General features: G+C 39.0%; 1 protein-coding gene across 2 annotated transcripts in view; it reads right to left on the bottom strand.

Annotated features, from left to right (window-relative positions):
* arhgef18b (Rho/Rac guanine nucleotide exchange factor 18b) overlaps nt 1-26,678 on the bottom strand; it is a 51,213-nt gene that overhangs the window by 6,642 nt on the left and 17,893 nt on the right. For both annotated transcript variants that reach the window (XM_088005001.1, XM_088005000.1), the window contains exons 10-30: nt 19,540-19,607; nt 18,218-18,263; nt 16,785-16,992; nt 15,447-15,553; nt 14,718-14,858; nt 13,874-14,124; nt 12,908-13,033; nt 12,685-12,802; nt 12,332-12,586; nt 12,162-12,238; nt 11,755-11,933; nt 11,582-11,655; nt 10,977-11,162; nt 10,690-10,836; nt 10,451-10,545; nt 9,519-9,587; nt 9,271-9,318; nt 8,195-8,476; nt 7,924-8,073; nt 1,253-1,610; nt 379-507 (exon numbers count right to left, since the gene is read on the bottom strand). In XM_088005001.1, coding sequence (XP_087861127.1) covers nt 379-507; nt 1,253-1,610; nt 7,924-8,073; nt 8,195-8,476; nt 9,271-9,318; nt 9,519-9,587; nt 10,451-10,545; nt 10,690-10,836; nt 10,977-11,162; nt 11,582-11,655; nt 11,755-11,933; nt 12,162-12,238; nt 12,332-12,586; nt 12,685-12,802; nt 12,908-13,033; nt 13,874-14,124; nt 14,718-14,858; nt 15,447-15,553; nt 16,785-16,992; nt 18,218-18,263; nt 19,540-19,607 — 3,114 coding nt within the window. The remainder of the gene's footprint in view (nt 1-378; nt 508-1,252; nt 1,611-7,923; nt 8,074-8,194; nt 8,477-9,270; nt 9,319-9,518; nt 9,588-10,450; nt 10,546-10,689; nt 10,837-10,976; nt 11,163-11,581; nt 11,656-11,754; nt 11,934-12,161; nt 12,239-12,331; nt 12,587-12,684; nt 12,803-12,907; nt 13,034-13,873; nt 14,125-14,717; nt 14,859-15,446; nt 15,554-16,784; nt 16,993-18,217; nt 18,264-19,539; nt 19,608-26,678) is intronic.

Below are 26,678 nucleotides of genomic sequence, written 5' to 3'. Positions count from 1 at the left end.
AGTACACTCAAGGACCACCACCACGTCGTGTTGGTATTCTTTTCTTTACAGAAATCAAGCACTTTCCAAACCTTCAAAACACCTAATAGAAGTTCAAGCATTTTTCAAGGATTTCAAGCACCTCCATGAACCTTGTAAAAAGAAGGAGGAGGAAAAAAAGGAAGTCAGGTTATAGAAAAGCGGTCACAAAAAACTATAAATATACAAGGGTGTGGTATGGAAAATGGGATTTCTTTCACCTTAAAATTCAACACACAATTATCTACCTCACACAGAGTTTCATCTGACATGATCCACAGGTATCATGTCAGATGATGATTTCTTTGCCAGTTTTCGATAAATGAGGCGCCGTGAAGATGTGTTTATCTGGACAGATACCTGAGTGGTGATGCAGGGAGTGAGACTGGAGGGACTGCTGATGGGGGCTGATGGAGCGTTTGGCCTTCAGGACGTTGTCGTCTCTAGCAGACAGTTTCAGGGGGAGCATCTGCTTCATGTCCACCGAGGCTAAGAGGAGGATGTCCAAAACGGAGAGACAAAAAGAGACAGAGGGTTGGCAGATTGCAGTGTTAGGCGTGTGGAGCAGTGAAGCTTCCCACAGGGAAATTTTTAATAATTTTGAGGGTAAAACCAAATGTACAATGGTCTAAGTTAAGGAATGTGTGAAAATTAACAAAACAATCTAATGATGCATTTTACAAAAGTTGTAGTTCTATAATTATTGTGGGAATCAAAGTAAAAAGGAGGAGGAGGAAATGTCTTAAAGGCTCTAAATATGGCTCAGTACAAGTGCAGACATGCAGGGAGGAATCTCAAAAACATTCCTTCTCACATAATTTGGAATTATTTCAAAAAGACCAACTCAAAACTTGCATGCCGTTCAGATTTATATAAATATATATTTTGCTGGAGTATCACATGCTGTCCCATTAAACACTGGGGTTTGTTTCCAAATAAACCGCATGATCAATAAAATAAAATAAAAAAATAAAAAAAAACACAAAAGAGTCTTTAGTCTGGTGCATCGGTCTCAACTAGCCCTTTTTTAAGGACAATTTTCAGTATTCATTTTTATTTGTCGTTTCAAGTGTCTTGTTGATTTATTGTGATATGTTTGTTAGAAATTTAAGTTTATGCTTTAAGTATATGACTTGAAAATGGTCTGAAAACAACAAAATCTGTTATTGTGACAGGCCTAATAATAAAAAGGAAGAAGTACTGTACTGGTAAATGGAAATCACTGGTTGCTTACCAGAGCTGTCGGTGCGATGCGACGCTTTCCCACCCTTGCTTCCTTTCCCTTTGCCGCTGTTGATCGCTGCCAGTTTGGTGGGGATCTGCTGCTGCACCCCGACCGGTTTGTGCTGCTGGTTGGTGGTGCTGAAGAGGTGCAGCGGCACCTCCGTCTTCAGCGGGAGAGGAAGCGTCGAGGAGCCGGTCTCCCGCCTGAGCAGGACCTCGGGCCGCTCGGGGTAGTCGGCCTGCGCCACGGAGAGGCTTCCCCGCACGACGGGCTTCTGGGAGTGGGGCGACTCGGAGACGCAGGTGGAGCCACTGAGACCGGAGGACGAGATGAGATCCCCATTCAGACTGCCGGACATCGGAGCCACCTTAGAGCGAAAGAGGAGACAGTAGGTCAGTCGCTTCAACGGGGTTAAGAATCAGCATCCTTTAGTTCAAAGGATGGGTTACTGATCTCTACACTGAAATTATTTACATCCGTGGTCTGATTCAGCTGATGAGAAACATCCTGCTGTGTGTGTGTGTGTGTTTTGTAAACACTCTGAAACACAAGAAAACAGCCTCTTCAGTCTGCAGAAGACACAGGCTATAAATCAGCAGCATGAAGCTTTGTTTACTTCTCCGTATTTATAAGCCAAGGAGGAAATGAGAAACACATTGAACGCCTGCGTTCTGCAGAGGAGTCAGTTTAACAAAGGCTCTAAAGTAAAAACGCACAAAGACCATGAACGTGTGCCCCCGCAGAAACACACACACACAAGCACATGAAATGAGAAACATAAAACCACTAATGGTCCCTGTGCACATAAAGGCGTGTCTGACAAAACAGACAGGACGAGCAGGGCAACAGAAACAGCTCTCGTGACATTAGAGGACGAAACACACAGCCTGCATTGTTTGCAAAATTACAAGAATGAACTAAAGACGATGTGAAGATCAAGTCAAACAGGAAGATTTCAGCATCCGAGAGCCTCTGCCAGTGTTTGTGTTACTAATCCAGCATCTTAAGTTACAAGAACCATAAAAAGCCTCCAATAGGTGCCATTAGAGAGAATTAAGAGAGCAATCAAGCAGCTCATTCCTTGCAAAAACACTGCGGTTTTCCAACGCTGCCCCAGGATGTTTATTTTACTTTAGGCAAAGGCATCAAAAGCTAAAAAAAAAATAAACATGTCTTATGATGGTGCCTTGCAAGGTGTGTCAAGGGGAAGGAGGTCTAAGCCAAGTAGCTTGAAGACCCAGCAAACCAGCATCCACCCAAGGGTTTTAAAGCTCTCCGTGGCAAGACTGTTCTCACCAGCATTTGTGTTCTGTAGCACACAGCTGTCAGAATTTACTTGAATGAGTCGTTTTAGGGTGTCTTTTCACTTTAAATCTAAATAAGCTGCTGCTGGCCACGCAACTGACAATGGCTGTAAACAGATGAGCAATTATACATCTTTGAAAAGGAGAAGTGGAGCCTACCACACAACCAACAGGAATGCAGCAAGTATTATGAAATTATTGTTATAAAAAGGACTTCTGAATGTGATCTGTCTGTACAGAGTTGATTTAGCTTTCTGGGGATGGGGATTCTGCTGGGGCCGTGTCGCCATGATCAGGGAAGCACTAGCTTAGGTTTAAATGGGGAATCTCTCCATCTGCTCTGCTCGGTGCGGCCTCCACCTGGAACATGACTGATGATCTTAAACACTATGCTTCCTCCAGCTGTAACTGGAATAACTCGAGAAAAACAGAAGCCTTTGTGTGGGAAAAGTATCCTTCATCCCTTCCCTGACACTGCCCTCCTCTTTTCCCTCCATCATTTTCCCTTCTTTCAGCACTCACTCATCATGACACACAGATGTTTGACTGTTCCTAGAACAAGGCAAACAGCTTTAATGACATAAACGGATATTCATGTAAGAGGCCACATGGCACAAGGAGTTCTGACTGACAGCTCGTAAACGGGACTGAACGCCTGATGATGGCAGGTTTGGACTGGCTAATTACACAGCGCCTCATCCTGAAGGCTTCATGGATTCTCATAAATCAACCACATCCATACTGACAATGCACAATATATTTTCTTGTGGAAACTTAACACCTGAAACAATCTTGGATCTACTTCCACACAAGCTCCAGACCTAAATCTTACCTAAACTTGATTGTAAGACGTAGAGTGTGCGCACATAAGAGTTTGAAACTTTGGCTAAAAAGTTTTTTTCCAGAGGAAACAAGAAAATTTTTTTTTTTTTTTTCCCACCGATCCAACAAAAACAAAATTACCAAACATTTGAACCCTGCAACAGAGCAACACTGACTGAGGTTGGCCAATTTTGCAAACAAAAATAAGCAAATAATTAAGTCTGTGGACGTGCAAAAATGGTAAAAACCTCAAACACTTGCAGCTGTAACAGCAGTGACAGAGGGATCTGCATGTAATAACTCTGTTAGGGTTGAAAACAAATGTAAAACACACTTTTTCGACTGATTTGTATAAAAAAAAAAAGAATGAACAGCATTTTCCGTCTACTTCACAATTATGCACTATTCTTTAACGACTATAATAGTTATTGGAGCTTTATACCGTTTTATCTGTTGCTGTTTAAATGTCGGCTCATATTACCGTTTTCCTCATAAGCTTCTGCCTTTTGCCAGCTCCCAGATGAAAATCTGTCCCGTCTGGTAAAATAAAGGCTGAATAAAATAAAACATCTGTAAATATTATACTTTGTCTAATCTAAATTCTCAACATAATGAAGTTTGTTTCTGTACCGTAGCACTATATAAAACATACGATATGAATCCTCAGGCATGGCTCTTATTTGTTGAAAGAATGAATTATACTATAAAATATAAAATAAAATTATACAAAAAGCACAGCTAACAGATGGGATGTGCACACAGACAGCTTCATAAAGCCTTGTGCTTTCTCCTTGTTCGTCAAGAGAAAGTGACTCACAGGCATCTGTGTTTGTTTACAAGGCGAGGGCGGCCATAAGCACCGACTCAGGCCACTGAATTGTAACTACGTCTGCAGACGGAGGTTACAGATGGAGGGGGATCGTTTACCTTTGTTCAGGGCACAAATGTGAGTCAACATCTTATGAGACACTTTGGCAGATTTTTGTGCTCCCACAACTTCAGCAGTTTTGTCTAAAGGCATCTTAAATGTGAGCGTTATATTTGACAAATTGTTTGGTCTATTAGTAATCAGCCTAGTTTCTTCCTTTAGTAAGTTTACGTCAATATCATTTCTCTAGACACTGAAAAGTTCAATAAATCTTAATAATGTATAATTTTATTACTTTACATTCACTCAATTCCTCTATAATTAGACGTGTAAAGAACCTAATCGAGATCAAACGAGATATAGGCTGAAGGTGAAATTCTTTAGAAAAACTGACGAGCAACAACTAGAGTTATTTCTCAAACATGTTGAGTAACGCGTGTGGAAAAGAAATCCTTCCCCCTTTTTTTTTTTTTTTTTTTTAAACAAGGTCTAATTATAGCTCTAGGTTTGCTGATGAGACTTAATTTTGGGTGGGGGATATTAAATGTCAAATGATATCAGGTTGGCGAAGAGCCTGGAAGAGATCCTGTGGTTCCAGCTAATGAAAAGCTGGTTTGATGTCGTTTGAAGCAGGAGGAGGAAAAGCCACGTCCAAATCTCCCAGAAGCACAGCCAAGAAATGTCCCAGAGCACAGCAAAAAGTACAGAACCACATCCGAGACATGTGCAACAAAACACACGACGGTACGAAAGTAAATGTTACGTGCAGGACGTTAGGGGGTTACAGTTTAGGTATCAATGCATTTTAGAAAGCACATTTAGAGCTGCTGCTTTAGCAAAAGCCAGATAAAAGCATAAAAATCTGATGAGATATGCAGTTTATCAAATTTCAGAAACGTTTTATTTAAATCAAAGTTGCAACCTTTTCAGATAGTTTCGGAGAAATACAAACAGATGCCACTCTAGTGAAGGTTCGTAGTTCTCACTGATACATTTCTGACAATAAAAATGCCTTCAGATTACACTTGTTGTGAATTAGCACTACGTAAATAAATAGTCCTGAACTAAAAAGATTTTAAAAAAACAAAAAAAAAAACATAACCATTATACAACGTGGCAGATAAAAAACCAAAACAATGCTGAATGCTAAAATGAGCCTAAAACTGCAGTCAACACCAAAAGAAAAGGCTTTTATCAGAATCGCTGATAAAAGAGTTTATACAAATAAAATGTTTAAACTCAGACGGCTCATGGGGACTCATTTGGGCGGAGGGTCCGTACATAACTTTCAAACTATAAAAGTGTGGTGAATAGGAAAGTGGTCATTTTTAACCTTCATACAAGTCCTGATCGAATTGTTCTGATGATGATTTGAGATTCTTTAACAGACAATTTTTCAATTTGTGAAACTGATATTTCTAAAAAAGAAAGTGTTATTTTTCTTTCTCATTAACACAGAGAAAGAAAAATAACACTTTCTCTGCTCGTCTTGTCTTTTGGGTTGAATTTATGGCTCCAAGCCTTCTTGGTACACAACTTGGTTATGACTGGTCACTGCCAACTCCCTTTGCTGTTTTGTCTTATGTGTAAGAATTATTTTGAGTAAACAGATTGTCAAATGACTCTTGATGACAGAATCACGTGGGAGTCGGGATGAGACGCCGCCTCTGATGTCACTGCTCTCTTTGTTTTGGTTGGACCGTTTCTGCGTTTGATGAAGAGATAAAACGCAACTAGAAGCTGAGAACAAATGAACTGAGCGATGACTAAGTGATACAAGAATCTGAGCTGAACACTCAAAGTTTTCATTGGGCAAATTTACTATGACTTCTTGACAGAGCTGTGAGCAGCAGGCGTGAAATTACAGTGGATCATCCTGAAAACTGCTCTCCCATGAAACAGACAAACAACGACCCACATTGTTCTGTCAGAAGAGCAGATGCTTAGAAGAAACCATCAGGGGGAAAGAAGGTAGAGGGATGTAAAGAAAGACTACTCTCTACATTTTCCCCATCTATACCACACCTTAAGGAAAATGAAATCGATGCATTGATATTGATGCCGATGTAAGCAGACACCATTTTGGCCAAAACTGTTCAAGAGGAGTGAAGAGAAGATGGGAAAATGTCCCCACTCTGGACTTCACTGCTGGTTGAAGTGTTGAAAATCACTTCCTGACTCTTCCAGTGTCATGTTTAAGAAAAACGGATCAACATTCTCAAAATTTCTGGTGATAACAGAAGAGGGAGATGAATTTCATCAACCCACAAACGAAGGAAGATTATACTATTTATTTCTGCAACTGACCTGCAGGGGGCAGAAGCGTCCCTGAGACGCTGCCACCTATCTCTGATGTAACTCACTCAGGGGGGGATTCAGCCCTGCTTCAGACCACCAGCAGAGACCTGAGCCCAGCCCGGTACGCTGCTACAGCACCACACATAAAGAATTGTGACGTCCAAAGCAAAGTGCTAATTTTATGAAACAGAACAACAATTGTTCCTGTAGGTTTTGTTTGCATGTAAATAACAGGAGTTAAAAGGAAAACATATTATAAGCAGAACTATCAACAAGTCATCTCAGAACCGACGAGAGGGAAAGCTAGCGTTAGCCCACCGGCTCAGCAAAGAACCTCAGAAGAAAGAAAATACTGTTTACCAAAAACATTTAGTACTAACAGCACTTTAGAAATAATAATGCTTTGAATGATTTAGGTGAAGTGTTGTAAGTCTGTTATGGCAGCTTTCTAAATCCAAGTGTTGGACTGAAGGCTGTCTTGAAACTCTACAAGACAAATATCAATTGTTGATAAAAAAAATAAATAAATAAAAACAAAATAGAAAGTCACCCCGATCATTATCAGCAATACTGCTTCGTTATCAAATTTTGCATTTATATTTTAGCAAATGATCATCTTTGGATTGTTTACTTTCTGAATTAATCTGGTAAACTGTTCTTCTAATTACATGTTACATGTCTTTGTAATTAGAGAGAGGTACATTTTAAAGTCTTATTTAACCACATGATTACAAACACGTGGTGAAAGAACTGATAAAAAACACAAAAATAAGCAAACATTTTTTTTTATAACTTCATGGGGCCCTAAAATGCATCTGCATTCATGGTTCTTGAACATTTTTTAATTACATAGTCAATTATTTGCACTTATCCAGATTTATAAAGTGAAATTTATAAATGTGAAAGTGAATGGAGACAAAAAGATGATGCGCTTAATCCTTCAGAGGCTTTTACCTGATATTCTGTAGGAAATAATAAGTACAATTAGAAACACTAACTTTGCTAATTGATAATGTAGGAGGCTAGAAATAGTTGAAAACTTCTGACTTTGTGGCTTTTTTGCTTAAATTATTAAAACCTCTTTCCTTCAGCGACTGCTGCCTCTTATTCTCTCTCTCCCACAGTGAGAAGCTGAATCTGCTCCGAATAATTAATGACCACCTACAGCTGGATGTTGATACATGAAGTAAGCCAACTCCTTCAAAGTAAAGGGCCAACATTTCTTCTAACAACTTTCTTTCTGCATCATTTAAAACAACCCAATTCACTTTGTGCTCTAGAGTTTGAGTGCTTGTTAAATTGTCTATTTTTTTCAATATGAGTATATACATCCTTTCTGGCCTGTTGATATCGTCTACATATTAGAGTTACCATTACAGGCTTCTCACCTCAATTGTTTTCCTCTTCATCTTCTTCTGGGACTCCAGTCGCTCCTTTTCCTTTTCCACAGCTCTAGTGGACTCCCGCAGTCTCTCCAAGTCCTTCTGATACGTCTCTCTCTGCCTGTCCAATTCCTCCTGCTCCTTAGCCAGTTGCTCCTGTATTTAACAAAAACACACATTGTATAACGCTCTTTACAGCCTACCCTCATCCCTCATCATGCGTTAAATCCCATTTAAATGTGCTCAGTATCTTTAAGGCAGCGTGTTGAACTTGTACCTCTAGTTTTCTGCACTCTTCCTCTCTCTGTCGGAGCCGGGCCTCGGTCGCCTCCACTTGCTGCCGGTGCCGCTCCCGTTCTTTCTCCCAGCGCTGCTGCTCCTGCCTGTGCTGAGACTGAAGCTTGTTCAGGTAGGCCAGCTCCTCTCTCTGCAGGGCTAAAGTCCGCTGTTTCTCCTGCTCCAGGAGCCCGTTTCCTTTGTTGCGCCCAGGCAGGGACACCCGCTCTGTTAGCGAGGCCTTCTGCAGCTCAATCTGACTGTCCTGCTGCGATACGATGGCCTGAGGACGACAGGGAGGTGCAAGATTAACAGAAAAGGTGAATATTTCCCTCTAAGAATGCAGAATTTATGTCTACAGGAATCAAATGGTAATTAAAAAGCATCACCAGCAGTGCACAGCTACCAAGGTCATCAAAATGCAGTGGTGACGGTAATGCAACAGATTGTTTGATCCATTTGATTTTTCATTTAATCTCTTAAGCTTATATTAAATAATATTAGAAATGCATAAGAAAATGCAAACACATGAACGATTTTGTCTAAAATGCAATAATACAAAATTGTTTGTTTTTGCTAAATGCAACACAAATTAAAGATTTATTTTTAAAAGTTTACAAAAGTATACAATGTGAAATATTTTCTTCATATTTTGAAGAAATGGCTTTAAGATGCATGTAAAAATTAAGATCTGTCTTTTTATGTTACTACTGGAGAAATGGTTTGTCCCTCCTTTAAGTGTTTGAGGTATTACTCCAACATACATCTGTAGATTTGCTTCAAAATAACCAAACTGAGGCTTAAAGGGATATAATGTCATTATTTCCAAAATTGCTTAAAAAGATACAAAGTTATATGTCTAAATTTAAAGTAGAAAATCTATTCTAGCATTTAGTCAATGGAAATCATTTTGGTAATCATAATGGAGCTGATACAGGAAAATATTAGCCTGAAGCAGCAGGAAAACAAAGGCTGTGTCTTTTTACAGGGTATATAAATATCTGATTTCAACTCAACTATATTTTTTATTAAGAGTTGGACAAATTTGAGAGTCAGAGTGTGTAGAGAGAATATTACCTGCAGGCTATAAAGTCTCTGGGAGAGCATCAACACTTTGTCAAAGAACTAAAATGGATAAAAACAAACACACACACACACACACACACACACACACACAAAAAAGAAAGTTATAAAACAAAACTAATTTCACCAAAATGCTCTCACAATTTTCTGGTTTTATAAAGTATTTTATCATATGAAGACACTGTTCAAATAAGAAACAAGAAAAATAAAACTCCAGCAGTTCAGATTTACAAAAAGGTCACCTCAGCTTCGGGGAAAGAGTCGGACCAGATCCGGTTCCATCTCGGAGGAGAGGAGCAGCTCTGATCCACCTGACACACGAAGTGAAGCACAAAGAGACCACAAGTCAGTGATGGTAGAAAAGGAAATTTAAAAAAAAAAAAGGCCAGAAGCTGTGAAAAGCATTTTTTTATTTTCTAAAAAAAACAAAAAGACTCATTGCAAATGCGTCAAAGTAGAAAAATCTAATAAGGCGTTCTTCATGTTATGATTTAAACCGTTTATTTTGGTCGTAATAATGGGTTCACGAGTTCCAGCCATAACCATCTGTTGTGTCGGCGCTTGAATGCAGTGGAATTAAATATGAAAGCAGAAGTAGTGTTTACATTCTGTGGTTTAAATCATTCATTCAGGTTCATACGAGTTAGACGGGCAATGACCTGAACTCCTGCTGAATTATGGAAGGAGGAACAACACCTACGATTCTTTATTTATGATAAAAATCTTAGATTTGAGCTTGAAGTTGTGTAAGAGAGATGATCCCCTTCAGCGCTCCTAATAATGATTGTAGCAGTGTTGATGTTCAGGTTAAATCGTAATTAAAAAGGCAACACTATTTAGTGGAGTGGAGTTCAGATCAAATATTTGTCTGGATTATTTCCATCTCTGTTGGTTTGGCTTTTGTTCCACAAACAGAGCTCCAGTCACCAACACGTGGCTATATTTAGGCTGGCTGATAGTTCTCAAGGACCAGGATTAACTGAATGTTCCCAGGATGATGTTGATCAAGATTTTATCTATTCATAAAAAAACACAGAGAGACCTGCAATATACAATATTCCAGAAAATACAAGAAAAAGAAAACTTTCCAGATGATTTGGTTTGCATTTCTTATTGGAAATAAGACTGATGAATCTCAAAACACCTTGTGTGTGTGAACTTGTTTAGCCCCTACCGTCTGTTCCAGGGTGTGGCTTCCACAGAGGCCTTTGAGCTGAGGGTCGGAGCTGGCTCTTTGGCTCCTGTCTCTGTTCCCAGAGAAGCTGCCGTCTGGCACAGACACAAGCACATGTCGATACGCGGCGATGGAAACATTTATCTGACAGCTACACAGATTCTGCGTGTATACATACATTGCATGTGATTTCTTTTAGAAATAAAATTTGATTAGAGTGAAGGCAGTCTTGGACTCACTCTTAGAGAGGATGACGGGACTGCTGTCATAGCCTCCGAATGTCCCCGCTCTCCTGGGCAGAACCCCAGAACCGCTCCCGTCCTCCGCCCGTGTTTCCTGAGCCTCTTCCCTCACGCCAGCCTGCAACAAGTTCTGCAGGTTCTCCACTAAAGTTTAACAGTAGGTAAGAAAACAAAGAACCTGAGATATGCGATGACATAAACGTAAAAGCAAAGTGTGAACAAAATAGTGCTTTACAAGAGAAAGTTTTTCTGATTGTTATCCACGATGTGCAGCATCATCCTACCTTCAGTGATGGCTCCTTTGAGCAGCACCTCCCCCTGCTGGTGGTCCGAGGCGTCGCCCCGGAGCAGCAGCCTTGAGCGAGACGCCGTGTCCTCCAGACCGGCCACGGACTCCGCCATCTCTGCAAACAGCTGCAGTTTTTCGGTGAGAGCCTGAGCGATCACCGCGTCCTTCTGGCTCAGGCGCTCTAAAGGCCAAAACGTGACACAGAATTAGAGTCATCAGGCAAAAAAATGATCTGCAACTTATTCAAAAGAGAAAAATATGAGCATTTGTAGAGCTGCTTGTGAAAATATTAATGTTGGAGGTGAATTCAGATAATTAGCTTATATATATCTATCCACTTTCACATGAGAATATTTAGATTTTAAATGTTTTGTCTAATATTTCCATTTTTACTGGAACTTATTCCCACTGCATGACCTTCAAAAAAAATTTTTTTTTTTTTATTGTAAGTCGGCATCAAAATGTAAAGTCTTTTCAGCAAAATGCATGCAAGTATAAACTGCTAAGATTCTCCATCAATAAACTAAACCTGCAATTGTTTCAATGTGGCACATCAGCACCTCCTAGTGGACATAAATATCATTTGTGATCAGAAGTTACCTTGATATTCTCGAAGCCTTGCAGCTTGAGCCTCCTCTTCCTCACTGAACAGCCTCTCCTCTGATTGAGGGCAGCTAACCGAGCGAGGGACACAAAGACCGCTCAATAAAATTTCAGATAATTTTTTTCTTACCTCAACTGTGTTTGTAAGTCCCCTGTATAACTCCAGTTACCTCTCGACTGCTTGCCGTATGTATGTTATCCAAGAGTTTCGCTCCTCTTTGGAGGCGGCGTGGATCTCGTACATCTCTGGCTCGTTTGAGGAGGCGCAGATGAGAAACATGGCCTTCTCCTCATGGGCCACCTCCCTGACTATCAGCTTTTGGAGAGAAATCACTGAAGGCTTGTTATCCTGAAAGGATTTAAGACAAAGAGGCGAAAAAAAGGGATATGAAGAAAACAGAAAAAACATTTTTACAAGCAAAATTTTGACCAGGTATTAACAGGTCAAAATCCACAAAAAAATTGGTTTGAAATGATTAAAAGTCTATAAGAGCATCACGTTTATACTCATATTGGGTTTGTCAAAATTTTCTCTGGAACTATAACTGAGAAATGATAAAAAAAAAAAATCACTCACTACTGTAGCAAAGACATATCTCTGATCCTTCTCTTGAAGTAAAAGCAGCACATCTGACAGCAGTACAGCCAGGATATCTGAAAGTAAAGAAAGCAAGAACATCATCATGAGCAAGTAATGCATTGCTCATTTTCCATCTGCAATGATCATTTCGTAGAGGTGAATGTTACCTTTGAGTCTGCCAGAGGCAGCTTTCCAGCTGACGGTTCCCTCATGCAGCAGCCGCCTCCTGCCCTGACCCAGGTCCTCCCTACGAAACACCCGGCCATCCTTGATCTTTCCCTGCGCCTTCGGCTCCATCTTGCTGTGAATATCTCGGAGTCGAGACTCCTTCTCATGCAGGTTAACCAGGGTGTCCACCTCTTTGATGGTGTCTTTGATCAGACTCAGAGCCCGAGTCAGATCTTGGTGCTCCTCTGTGTTCGCTAGAGACAGGAAGACAGAGAATTTAATATGTAAACCACCACTATTGTTTAGCTAAGGTTCACTAGGATGGTAATTAGTATTCATGTTGCAGCTGAACCTTCAGTGTTGTGAAGGATGCGCTCCACCAGGACCGGGTACTTGGTAATCCTCTGCGTTACCAGCAAAATACACTCCGTCACTCCTTGCCTCCGTACAATGGATAAGTTGCTGATTTTCTGGAAAAACAAACAAAACACAGAAACATTAACCTTTCACCATCCTACACAAGTAATCAAAAGTGAAATGAATCTAAACGCAAATGCTACGACATCATAACTTACCCTTATGAGGTTCTGAAACCTTCTGTTGTTTTGCAGCATCTCTTTGTACAAGCCGACCGCTTCAGTGTGATGGCTGCAGAAATCTCCGTAGCAGTTCTTCATCCTCTCTCCTATTTCACCTGAGAACTGGAGAACAAACAGACTCATCGTCAGCAGCAGCGTAATAATGCACACCTAAACAAAACTAGGGCTGCAGCTAACTATTATGTTAATAATCGATTATTCTAACAATTAGATTTTAAAAAATGGCACATTCTTTAGATTTTTCATTTCAACCAATTGAGCTTATTTTATACAAAAATGTTGAAAAATGCAAATAAATTTAATCCCTTTTTCTAAATAATAAAACATTTTACTGCCTAAAATGTAATTACATAGCAATGATGCATCTGCTGCTACAAGAATACAAAATAAATACTGAAATAATCTTTTTCTGCTTCAGTAGTGCAGTAGGGTGGATATGCTCGTTATTTTTTAAATTAACCATTTAATAAATAGGTAGAAAGAGGTGCTTAACATAATTGTATTAATTCTGTTATTAAGCTAAAACTGTCATAGCTAAAACGATGATACTTGAGAAAGACTATATATTCAAAGACAAGATTTTTCATCTAAAATGCTATATATATATATATATATATATATATATATGCATATTGTTTTTTTCAATAAATTGCCTTTTTCTGAGTCTGTAAACTTCAGTTAAGGATTATTTTACTACTAAATCAGTTGATTATTTCAATAAAAAAAAAATCAAGATTAATTGTTTCAGCTCCGAGGAAAGCCGATAAAACTGTGTCACATGCTGAACCTGCCTCACTCATGAGATCAAATATATTTGAGGAAATCTGCTGCAGTGAAGGGAGAATGCTACAGTAAGTACAGGATGACTGGAGTGGAGAAACGTTTTCACAGACCGCTGAGTGCCTCCTTTAGCTGTATAACCACTGTGCATCCGGTCCATACCTGAGCGATCAAGATGTCTGCCACTCTATTGATGGTGTAGTTCCTGTCGCTGGGCGAGACGAGGTTTTCTCGCCGTCGCTCTCTGAGACACGACAGGAAATGTGTGTGAAGGTCGAGGAGGTTTTCCAGGCGGGGGAACAGGCAGTCCAGTCTGCCCGAGTCCATCTGCAGGTTCTCCTTCAGCTCTCGGATGTACACATGCAGCATTATCTTGAGCGTTCTCACATGGTGCATCTCCGTCTGCATTAGCTCTACAGAAGAACGTCACATTGGTTCTGTTTAGTATGACGCATGATCTGCAAAGCATTGCGTTTCCATGCAGATGAATTTTTCTGAAGTTGGTGCCAATATAAACCAATACTTCATGAAGAAAGTCGGGTTTTAGGAAGGAATACGTGGGGAAATAATCTGTTGTGTTTTTGATGAGGGAATAACATTATAGCATGAAATGAAGCTCAGAAAGGTTTGATTTTGCATAATAACCTCCCTTTAACATAAGATCAGTTAATTTCAATACAATGGAACCAATTAACAAAATTGTGATTTTAGGTTTATAATAAAACAATGAACAAGACAAATTCATTTATAATTACTTCAGACTCTCAGGAGCAGTTTAATTAAGTCAAATTTAATCAATCATTACGTTATTACCTGAAGACAATCGCGGATTACAGGAGTCAGATTTTGACAAGGGGGGGAAAAAGACAAACAAATATCTGGTTTTTAACTCAGTGTGCTGCTTTTATAAGAAAAGCTCCTCTCAGTCGGCCATGTATAAGACTCATGCTTTTATTAATGGCCAAGCATTTACCAGTATCAAAGTTCGAAGCGAGCCCACACCTACCATAAATAACATCCTGCCTCTTCACCACGTCTTTTGAATGTTTCTTCAGATAATGCTGATCGACTGCGAGGCTCCAGGAGTCGGCCTCCAAGTCCTGAGCATCAGACTCCAGGTCGGCCCGCACTGCTGCATAGTGAGCTTCTGAAGAGAAAGGGCAGAAATGATGCAACGTGTTATGGATTGTGTTCTTCAACAAGGTAAAGCAAAGGATAAATGGAAGAATTTATTTGTATTATTTTAAAATGACTAATGTGACCCAGTTACTCCTCACAGAATGTGGATTTTTACAGTCTTTCCAACATTATTGCATGAGCAACATAGGAACCAGACGGTGAATCTGCCTTACAAACTCATAAATCTTCAGGAACGCACTCAATTTGGGGGGAAAAAGGCGGCTGATGAGCATCCAGCTCTTCAGTGTTAAGAGTAAATCCAATAAAACTGAACACTGGAACAAACATGGAGCTCCAGTCTCCAGTTAGTCTGATGTCTCCCACACAGTTCGGTTTAATGAGGCTAAAGTCATGACTCAGCCAAACATCCTCCACACTCTCTCTTCATGAAAACTCCCTGAAGACAAACAGTTGCAAAGATTTCACAGTCTGGAAAGGGCAGTCTGGTCAGTAAAAGCTGCAACGCAGCCCTGATGATTTGGTTCAAAGTAAATGAAGCTAAAATGAGGAGCGGATGAATTTAAACTTCAGCTCCGCTTTGGAAACGTCTGCTCACCTTCTACGATGATGGGCTCGGCGATGGAAGGTGCGAGAGAAACGGCGTCGTCGTTGCAGCGTTTAGAGCGCAGAGCGTCTATCTCATCCATGTCCCCGGGGAGGGATCTGAGAGAAAACAGCCAAATTTACAGCTTCGATGCAACAAAATGTCTCCTACCATTTATGTAATGTTTCCAAAGGTTAGACGTTTATAAATCAGTATCAATTATTTTAAGAAGGAGTAAATAATCTATTCGACCAAAAATCAGCAACAGAACAATCCAAAAGCATAAACTTTATGTTTCATTTTTAAAACAATACAATGTACCAGGGCGGAAATGATTAACCGGATTAACTGATTGTTCAAATAATTATCAATTTTAGTAGTCAATTAATTGTTAGCTCAAGAATAGACCCAAAAAGAACAACATCTTCTGAAAGAACAACACAGAGCAGTAATTAAACCAAAAAAAATTCCCAATTATGAAACTTTTAGATCAAAAGATAAACAACAGATCAGTCCTACACTGCATTGATGTTAAGTCTGAGACTCAGCTTTTCACATGCTGATATTGGAAGTATTTTATTAAGCTGCAGATGCATCCTTTGCTATAAATGATCAAGAATACGCTAAAGGAATGCTACATTAACAACATGATTATTTTCTTAGTGAAAAGAGTAATTAAATTATTTCTTTATTTGTATGTTAATGAATTTCTTAAGGCTTAAGAGGTTAAACAAAAAATCTGAAGAATGTGCCTTTTTTATGGCATTAACCATCAGAATATTTAATTACTGAGATAATTATTAGCTGCAGCCCTAAACTGTTCTGTTGTCATATCATAGGAAGGTTTCTCTGCAGCGCATCACCACAGGTTTTTATTCTTGGAGTATTATCAAACAAACCTTTTTAGGAGATCTTTGTGATTTCAGCAAATTATATCATAATAGCAGATGTTTCTAAATGTTCAGTGTTGATATTCATTTAAAAAGTCATTAAAACCATCCAAAAAATCTGTATGTGTGTAGGAAGCCAAAGCAGAGATATTTCTGACTTAATGCAACACACATTGCATGAAGACAGATGCTTGTATGGACTTAAGATTTTGTTTCTATTTTAGAAAGTAGCTTGCATCTAAATATCATGAAGGCACTGGAATCACAAGAATTTTAAAATCTTCTCCATTTACATGAAGCAGATCTTCAAAACATTTGAAATTGCAATAATTTTACAGAAAATTTAGTTTGCAATTCCTGCATCTCTACTGAATGAATAATCTTTCACACACAAACTTTTCATTTCATGAAAAAAAATCTTTACATCACCTAGAGAAATTATTGTTGTCATGGTACCCACCCGGAGCTGCTGTGGTGACGGAGGCTGGGGCCGACGCTGCAGGCGGGGGCTGCGGCGAAGCTGCTGCTGAGGCTGGCTGAAGGCTGAGTGCTGGCTCCAAACGAGCTAACGGTCATGCCTGGGACGCCGGGAAACCCTCTGTGGCCATTCGCAGCTTGAGCCGAATCTCTGCCTGCCTGATCTTTCTCCCTGTCCCGGTCTTTCAGCGCTGGGAAAGAGAGACGAGACACAGGTGATCGGAGAAAGTGAGACTGGATGGAGGAGGGACATGGGGACAAACGAGGAGAGGACAGTGAGAAAGGAGAAGATGACCAGCGAAGTGTCAAAGACGGCGACTTGTTCGAATCCTTCCCGAGTTGGCCCCAGTATTTTTTCAGCCAAGATCGAGGCGGGGATCGGTAGAACCGGCAGGTGATCATGTCGCGGTGCATCAGAACCCGCACGCCTACACGTCCAGAAAGACCCCACGACGAGGCGGAGAAAGATGGGGAAGACGCCCTGGCGGTTTTGGAGGCACCTTTAGAGGCCCTCACTGTTTTTCCTGCTTCTTTGGCAACCGTAAGATCCATTACAAACGTCTCTTAAATTTCAATTCCAGGTTGACGTCTTAGTAAGGGACATAAACAAAGATAATCAGGAGTTTGGATCAAAAAGCCGGTCTTATATAAACCAGCCCAGACTCCCCAGTGTCCCGGTTCCTGCAGTAACTTCTGGAAAGATGTGCGTCCTTTTTACGTTTCTAGGAAGTTCTGTTTCTGCGGTTCTCATCAATTCTCTGCCCATCGTGTTCCCGACCCCCTGCACAAGCCAGTGATTGGCCCGAGCGGGACATGTGGAGAAATCAGGTGTGGCTGACAGGACTCCAGCTGTTCAGAGGGGAATAACAACTGCTACAGGAGATTAACTAAAGCTTGTCGCTGCTGCAGCCCCTCATGTCTCCTGCGGGTTCAATCACATGCATTCACACCTGCTGACGGTGCAATAAGCAGCAGCGGCTGAGATCTCTGAGAACAGATGAGCTGATGTAACGGTTAATGTTTTGCTTTTTTTTTATTGCCAAGCAGTGCAGGATGGATTAACGGGTGATCATAAATTAAAAATGACAAACAGAAGCATCAGTTTTTATTGCCAATTAGCGTTCTCCTGTGTTTACGGCCAAATATGTCTAAATAAAGATGAAAAGAGAAACAGCTGCACCACACGACTCTTTTTAATAGCTAATCATCACTTTTATCTCCCAGCCGTGGGAGACCGAGCTGCCCACTCCACACTCAGTGGGTCCGCAGAAACACACATCACAAAGCTGGATCCTTAATTGGCCGTTCTTAGAACTTAACCCTCCCATCATTCATCAAAGCTTCTGTCACAGTTAAAGAAATACTGTGATCCACGACAATCTGAGCGCCTCACCAGTAATTAAATATTCTGCTTACCAAGACTAGGAGATGCTGACCCGCTGCCCCTCGAATGGAGATCTCTCTGTGTGAAGAAAATTAGGACAGTCACATGATTTGATACCAGAATCTAATCTTTGTAAGGATGCAGCAATATGAAAATTTGGGCTGGTATCAATATTCTGTATTTATTAAATACATTTCCCTACACTGTCACCATAACAGATTTTTGCTGGACGATGAAGTTGTTGCAGAAATTATTGCGATAAATGATAATATTGATGTTTGGAGAACATTTTCAAGTAATATACTGATAATGACATAATAACGCAAGTTCGACTAATAAACTTTGATTTTTCACAAAACAATCCACACTGCAACTGGAAGACACTTTAAATATTCAAAATAAAAAACATCAAAAACAATAAAAGAAATCGGAGGGTTTTTGTTGAGCAAATTCAAATCACAGTTTTTCAGCTCTGCACCAGATGATTTTTATTTCCTCTTTAAGAATGCTAAACTTCAAAATACACATTTGTAACATTTCCATAAACTGGCACCACTGATTGTACAGTAGAACAAAACAATGTATGCAAAGTTTCAAAGATGTACTACTGCTGCAGATAAAAAAATACAGTAAAATCTTCTGGGTTACAGGTGAGATGCGTCTCTGTAATGCTTTCTAACTAAAAAAAAAGAGTTAGGCTCACCATGATGCTAAGATTTTAAACTCGATACCACAACTATGAAACACACTCAATACTCAACAGTAAACAGTAGATAAGTGTTAATAATCCTTTGTGGAGGCATGCACACTGGAATTGGACAATGGATTTCATTAAGATGTAACCATGAACCCGCCCCATTCAAAGGTTTGTTTTTATAATCTACAGAGGTGTGATAAGATTTGCCTGCTTCCTGATTTCCTTTTTTTGTTTGCATGGTTGTCACACTTCAGTGTTTCAGAACATCAAACCAATTTAAATATTAACACAAATTTCAGTTTTTTAAATGAAGATGTTATTATATAAATAAATCCAAATCTACATGGCTGTAGGTGTCTCAACCTAGTAACTGGTTGGGCCGCAGTAAGCAGCAACAACTGCAATCAAATGCGATAACCTGCAAAGAGTCTAAAGTTCAAATCAAGTATATCAACTAAGCAACAGCAAATAAAAAAATTATACCGTTTGCTTGACAATGCCATCAACATAAAATGGCAAAAAAAAAAAAAACTCATCTTTGAAGCATCTACACATTTCAAAACCCCAAAGTGTTTGTGCACATGTGGATATTAAGATACTAATGTGGCTAAAACCTTGGCCTGGATGCTCTTATCTGCTCTGAAGTGTAATGTTTACCTTATTCTTGCTGCTGGTGCACTCACCCAGCAGAGACTTGCAGCTCTTGTGAACGTTCACAGCACAATCTGAAAAACAGGACAAGAACTTGGAGTCAGCGTCTCATCAGTACAGCTGAGCAACGTGTGTACAGTACTAAAAAAGGGGAAGTGTCAAGGGTGATAACATGAATGCAGACAGAAAACGTGACACTACAAGCCAGGTTTTCCTAAAATGAATGCTCCAAAATACAGGAGGCGGCTAAAAGAGTCAATAAATCCCTCTACAGTAAGTGGAGGAGGGTTTCTGCAGCTACAAAGCAACAGTTTGCCGCTTCATCATCGGTGTCATGCGAGAGAGCAGATCAGAAACACCCCGCTTTCCTGGAAACAGGTTTCTCTTTTCTGTTCTTGTATGGAGAGCAAACCGGGCCCTGTCAGGTTTAGCCGAAACAAGTGACTGCATGTGATTAGCAGAGACACAAATCTGAGATGTTGCTGAGCAAACGCAGAGGACAGTTGGTGTGTTGCTTTTTCCTAATCAGAGACAAAACAGCTTGGAAACAAAACGTTTTCAGTGGCGGGGCCTGGACATTTAAGGCCAGCGAGATGAGGTAAACAAAACAAGCCGAGGCTGAGGGATGAGGCCTGCCAAACAAAATAGGCTATCGACATGCAAAGCAAGGATCCAGTCCGACCAGTTAAAACCTGGTAAATGCTGGCCAAAGACTCAAGTCCCAGAAACAGACAAAGCTGCTCCACTGGGAAACCAGTTTAAAACTAAAAGGCCTGTCAGTCAAACTGAATCAGAGAACAAAACGGGTCAAATTGCTGCTATTACTCAATAAAGTTAAAACATGTTTTAGACAATGGCTTACAAATGATTTTCAGTTTCCAAATTAACAGCTATGATATTAAATAGTGATCCATTTCTACAATCATTATAGAAGAACGCCAGGTCACAACAGTTCAAAGGTGGAAAAACGTATTTATATTACATCAGTTCTCAACTCTGCTTCAGACATTTTCCACTTCACACACGACACGATAGAGACAAGACAAGGCTTGAATCGTAGCTTCCTGACTAAGGGAGCAACTGCAGGACAACCAGCTGTGACCGTTTCCACAGCCGGGTTCCCGTCTGTGTGCTAGAACAAAAAAAAAAAAAAAAAAAAAAAGACAACCATAAAGACTTTTCAGTAGAAATATGAAGCGACCAATGATCATTTCTGTCTGCAAAGAAATTTTGGACAGCAGTCAGATTTTACGGTCAGTGGACCGACTAGAACTAAACGCTACTAGGAGCAAGTCGGGGCAATCCCAAGAGTCTTCGATGTGGAACTTCTTACTGTGGGAAGAAGCTTCTCAAAGTGTCAATGAAGTGTGTAAACATGAAATTATGGGAAGCACAAAAGCTCTAGGAAGCTATTTAAAGGGAAACTGTGTTTAAACGTTGGTTTGTTTAAACAGGGTGCTAGATAATTACTGGTTTTAATATTTTTGTGGATATTTTGTATCTTTTGTTGTTTCCGAAAATAAGACGCTATCAACTTTAAATACGCTAATTGCCGATGCAGGATGCTTCAAAAAGTTTAAAATCTCAACTAGGTAGTGGTGGGAGATATGGACTTAAAGTTTTACCACAACATTTCGTAGTACTATTGTAATAATGAGAAAAGTGTCAATGAGAAGTAGTTATTTTTTTACTACACCCACTTGTAATATGATTCTTTAGGACACCGAAAGAAGCATATTTTCTTTTGATGAAAATACAATTTGTGATTTATGTCACTAAAATGCATACACTAACTGCATTTAATCATACTTTCAAATTCATTGAACAGTGGAGAAAAAAAAAATTATAATCACGTCAATATGGACATTTTTAGTGTTTTTAAACATCACTAATTGGAATTTGTCATGACGACAATAAATCAATACTGTACCATGATAAGAAATTGATCACAATAAATGACAAACAATATGATACATGCCCACGCCAACAGCTAGGCAATCATTACTGGGCCATTGACAATATACTAAATTGTCCCTGTATTATTGTTTTGAGACTATTTCAATTAATGTATCAATAATTGAATAATGCAAGTTTATGCACTCAGAAATCTTAATACTGGAACTGAAAGACATTTTAAATATTCCAAGATAATACAAAACAAAAAACAAGAAATAAAAACAGAAATAAAAGCGCACACACACAACTGAAACTATAAGTAAAATGGATTATGATGTGTCTAAACAAAAAGTATTAATAATCAAAATGGGAATTAGAGCTCATTTTAATTGATCATGCAAGTGAGTGATTAATTGCGACAGGCCTAATCATTACTCTTTGTATTGGATTAGTAAAATTCTGTTTTACAGCGACAGCTTTCTCACACAGTGTGACGTCGCCTCGGCTAAGACTACGTAACAAATTATAAATCATGACAAAAAGTCAAGAAAGAAAATGCATTTTAACGCTGTTCTGAGGAATTAGAAGTGGTCAAAATCAATACTGGCAAGTCAGAAACTGACCCTTGAACGCCAATAATCAGTTCATCACGTTGAGGAATGCAGCTAAATACTCAAAGCATTGATCAAAGCACAATGACAATGCTAATATAAATGAATTGACTTCACAACCGTTGACAAAAATCCTTTGCTCTTCAATTATCAGTATGAAGTTGAACCTGCCACTAATAACTTAAACTTTACTTCATCACTTTTAGACAAAAACTGAAACACAAAGCTTTAGAGATTAGCAGAATAAAACAACTCAAAAAGACTCCCTAAAAAAACTCAGTAGAAAGATACAGGTCATAAAGATCCTAGATGTGTTAACTCATCTGTAAGCCAATGTAATAATTATTTAAATCATAACTTGCTAAAAAAAAATAATAAAAAAAATAGCAGACCAGCTAAATGAGCAAAGCAATGTACACAGCTGTCACAGCAACTATTTTGTAACTTAAGAAAAAAAAAAAACAGCAAGTCACAAAATAAGGCAACAAAAATCAAGAATAATCTCTCCAACAGGCTGAATATATCAGACAAGAGACATGATGACATGTGACACAACCAAACTATTCTTAAATTAAAGATAACTAAGTTTTACTGAGCAGCAATGGTATGAAAGGAGAAGAGGGTGTAGCAGGTAGAAGGACAAAAAGCCACAGAATTGCTTCAACAAACGTCACTTCTCGTTGTTGAGGCAGTGGTGGTTCTCCTCAAACTGAGTTCAGATGCATTACGATGGAGCTAAAATGATAAGCAAACAGCAGCAGGAACACTGTGCTTCCTGTCCACTGAGACCACAGAACATGTCGTCATCATGATGTTTGGAAAAACCCAAACAAATGCCTCACCACAGACTGCATGGAAGCCATCTTGGCTCGGTGTGAAGACCAGATGATTTATCCTCTGGTGACAATCAACCAGCTGCTGTGCTGCTAATGAGCAACATGATGAGGTCCAGTCACTTGTTCATGTGAGCAGCTGATCCACATGACAACCATCGAAACCACCCCCACTCAACATCTAATGAACACCCAATCAAACGAGAAGTAGAGCTCTGTGGTCGACAGTGAGTCACTCAGTGGACCGGAGGTGCAAATGGGGCCCAGATCAACGACAGCTCTGGGTTTTCTTAGGGATAAAGCTGGGATTTGATAAAACACAGCCAGCTAAACTGTAGGTTCAATCACATTGGAGGTCACACAGTGTTACATAAAGTTAAATAAAAAAAAAACATGTTGGTTCTCAAGTCTATTAGCAACTGAATGTCATCAGAAAATGTATTTGTGTTAGATCTGCACTGGTCACGTTTTACTTGGCCAACACCAATATTTCTATTTTGTTTAAGGTCTAACCAGCAAATGTTCATCCAGTTCTGATTTTGTTTTTGGTCTACGTTTTGTTTTGCTTGTTTGAAGGTCAGTAGCATTTCATTTAAAAGAAAATGTGCTTTAAGTTTTTTGACTTAAAGCACAGTAAGGTAGTAGTTTTAATGAAAAGCTTTCCTAATTTATGCATCAAAACATGTCTCTTACATTTATCTGGTTTTTAATAAACTCAAATCAATATATATATATATATATATATATATATATATATATATATATATGTTGTTAAATGAGGCATTTAAAGGCTGAAAATGATCAGTTTTGATGCATTTAATAGATATGAGAAACAGTATCAGTATTTGACCTGCAAATTGACTCCCATCTGTGTGACCAAAGCATCTCAAAATACTTTGTTCAAAAATCAGAAGAAAAAAAATCCAAGTACACCCTATAAACCAGACTATGCAGTGTGCAACAGCAATGCATGATTCAGGTGGCAAACTTCCAACAATCCAACAAAAAAAAAAAAAACATTCCACTGTGCACTACGTTGAAATGACAATAAATCTCACTTGACTCGTCTTCTTCTTTGTATTTTATTAAAGTATATCCATACCTATTGCTCAAGTACTTTCTAATGGACATTGCTTCAACTGCACACTCAAGCTTCACAGTTCGGTTCAAATGTTTCTAACACAATCCATTCACCATGTGAATGTAACAGAGTAGCCAAACAAAAAGTGATGCCACCGGCTGCCTGTGATTTTAGGCATGTGTGCCTTTGAGAGCGAAAGAAGGTATTTTCCTCCCTGAAAACCCAACCAATGACGTAACCTGGGGAAACAGGAACAACTTGAAATATATTAACTATTAGAGCAAAACTAAACTTTGCTAGTGGAAATATATCTCACTAAATAAAGATGGCTGGCTGACCTGCGAACTACATACTTTAACCACAGGTTACCTCTAAGCCCGAAAGGGAAGTGGTGCATTCAAGCTAAACGTGGGCTGGCTAAAGGACGGAGTTGAAAATATGACTCCATAGTTTACTGAAAACACGGTAGACATTTTAGAAGAGCATACTGAAAGAAGAAGTTGCCTTAAATATTAGTTTCAGTCCTACTTTCAAGCAAAAAGTCCCATTTAGCACCTACTCCTACCTCTGAAAATAATGGCTTTGCTAAACTAATAGAATTAAACAGCTCAATACAGACCAAACAGTTAATCAGTTAATGTGAGAAAAACCTTGCAATAGTCAAAATATTAAACTTTCCACATCTAGGAAACTTGGCATGCTAATAAAAAGTAACATGCGGCGAAAGCGTGTGCTAATAGGATGAGGTGGGTGAGACTAAGAGTCAGTGGATTGGGCTGTTTGGCCCCAGCAGACCTGCCAAGCACAATTAACACCATGTGACCCAGTCATAAACGGGCAGAGGGAGAGAGGCACGTCTATCGATGTCTGCAGCTAGAGAGCAAAACGGCTGAGATGTAATGGGATAGACGAAACAGTGATATTCCTGTTGCCTCAGAGGACATCACCTGTCTGGAGAAATTACAAAAACCTAAACACACAAAGATGCATTTAAATGAAATTTCATAATTATGATAGAGTTTGTTACAAAACTGTTGACAAGCCTTAATTTGAACAAATGCAATGGTTCTCAAACTGTGGTGCAAGTATCACAGTTGGCATGCTGGCTGTCTTTTTAATCAGAAGAATCACTGGCAAATGTTATTTGCAAGTTAAATTCAGTCTGATGTAGACCTAATAACCCTGAACAGCCAGACAAATGAAATGCTAAAATATATTTTCAACCAAAGCTTTTAAAGAGATGGAAATTTGTAAATTCCCAGTACGAACTGAAATGGATGACAGGTAACAAGTGACAAACAAAACTGAGAATCAATTAAATAGTATAAGTTAGAGTCTTGATGTTGGTTTTTGTTGGTTCATGTTTAATTGGCTTAGATTTTATCAGGAATAGAAAATAATCAGCTGGAAATTCTCAGAATGTTAATTAACATCATGCTGTTGCTCTCTCAAATTAAATAATTCGTTATAATATCCCAAGTCTCTTGGAAATGTTACCATTAGTGACCGTTTCTTTTCTCTTCCCAGATATTGCAATTATAATTTTGCTACTAATTGTGCCACTTAAAAACACAAAGCAAACCCTAATCTTTGGTTACAAAATTTTGACATATCTGAAGAGTACGCCTTTTTTAAGTAACCTGTTACTCAGTGTTTTTATACCTGGATGTTAAAAATAAAGTTACAGATGAGCAATAGTCCACTTTCTTTTTTTAAAAAAAAGAGATAAAGTTGCACAAAAGGTTTTGACCTTAAACACATTTTCAAATTGACATCAATTGAAAAAGTAACCGTATGATAAACCTGAACCTCTTTATTTTGATTTCAGAAATTATTGATAAGCTACCACACTGTTTTCCATTTTCAAACAGTAAATACAATTATACACTATTTTTCACAGTAAGAAGCTTGATATTGTGGCTCTATGAAGGTCTATTAGAAAGGCAAAGTGGTGAATAGCATTTTTTACATTTACTAAAGAAAGAAATAACATCTTTCAAAGGAACAAATATCTTTAAAAATGTTGGGTAAATATAAATCACGTTTAAATCTAAATAAGGGTCATAAAGTTATCAGAATTCTATTAAGAAACCACATTTTTCCTAATTTATAGTCTACACACGCAATCATATTTTTTCATAATGATCTTTACAAGCACACTACAGGAAAGCAGGCTGTAGCCCAGAAAGCACAATATCCTAATTCCTCCCGTCTGCTATCCATTTCTGACAAATTAATCTCGTAGTGAACAATGTGGAGATTTAAAGTTGGAAAAGTGTTTTTAAGGGTTTTCCATGTTTTTCTCACCCGTACACTAGGAAAATACTTTTCAAAAATGGATAATAGACACATTTTCTGTCCAAAAAGAGTCTCCATCTGAACCAATTATACATTTCACCAGCTGACTGCTGGAAAATTAACAGAAGTCATCAGGAAGCTAACATTAGCCAAGTTAGCAGTCACCTGTTGAGCCTCTCCTAAAGTCAATAAGCAGCATCAATTGTAGTCTCCCGAGACGGTTTTTATAACTCAAAGTTATAAAGAAGTTGTGGAACATACACTTGCTTTCATACGCAAGGGTTTCCCAGCGTTATTTGTTCAGCATAAGCCAATTAAAACCAACGAATCACCCAACTAACCTTGTTTTTCAAATAAAGGCGCAGCTAAGACGCTAGCGTTACTTTGCTAATCGCTAACCAGGAAAGACTTAACTAATTTAGTGGC

Source organism: Poecilia mexicana, unplaced genomic scaffold, assembly GCF_051168715.1.
Source record: "Poecilia mexicana isolate PSO_F unplaced genomic scaffold, ASM5116871v1 scaffold_4, whole genome shotgun sequence".
NCBI lineage: Eukaryota > Metazoa > Chordata > Actinopteri > Cyprinodontiformes > Poeciliidae > Poecilia > Poecilia mexicana.
The sequence above is the reverse complement of the archived record's forward strand: the minus strand, read 5'-3'. Positions and strand labels throughout refer to the sequence as shown.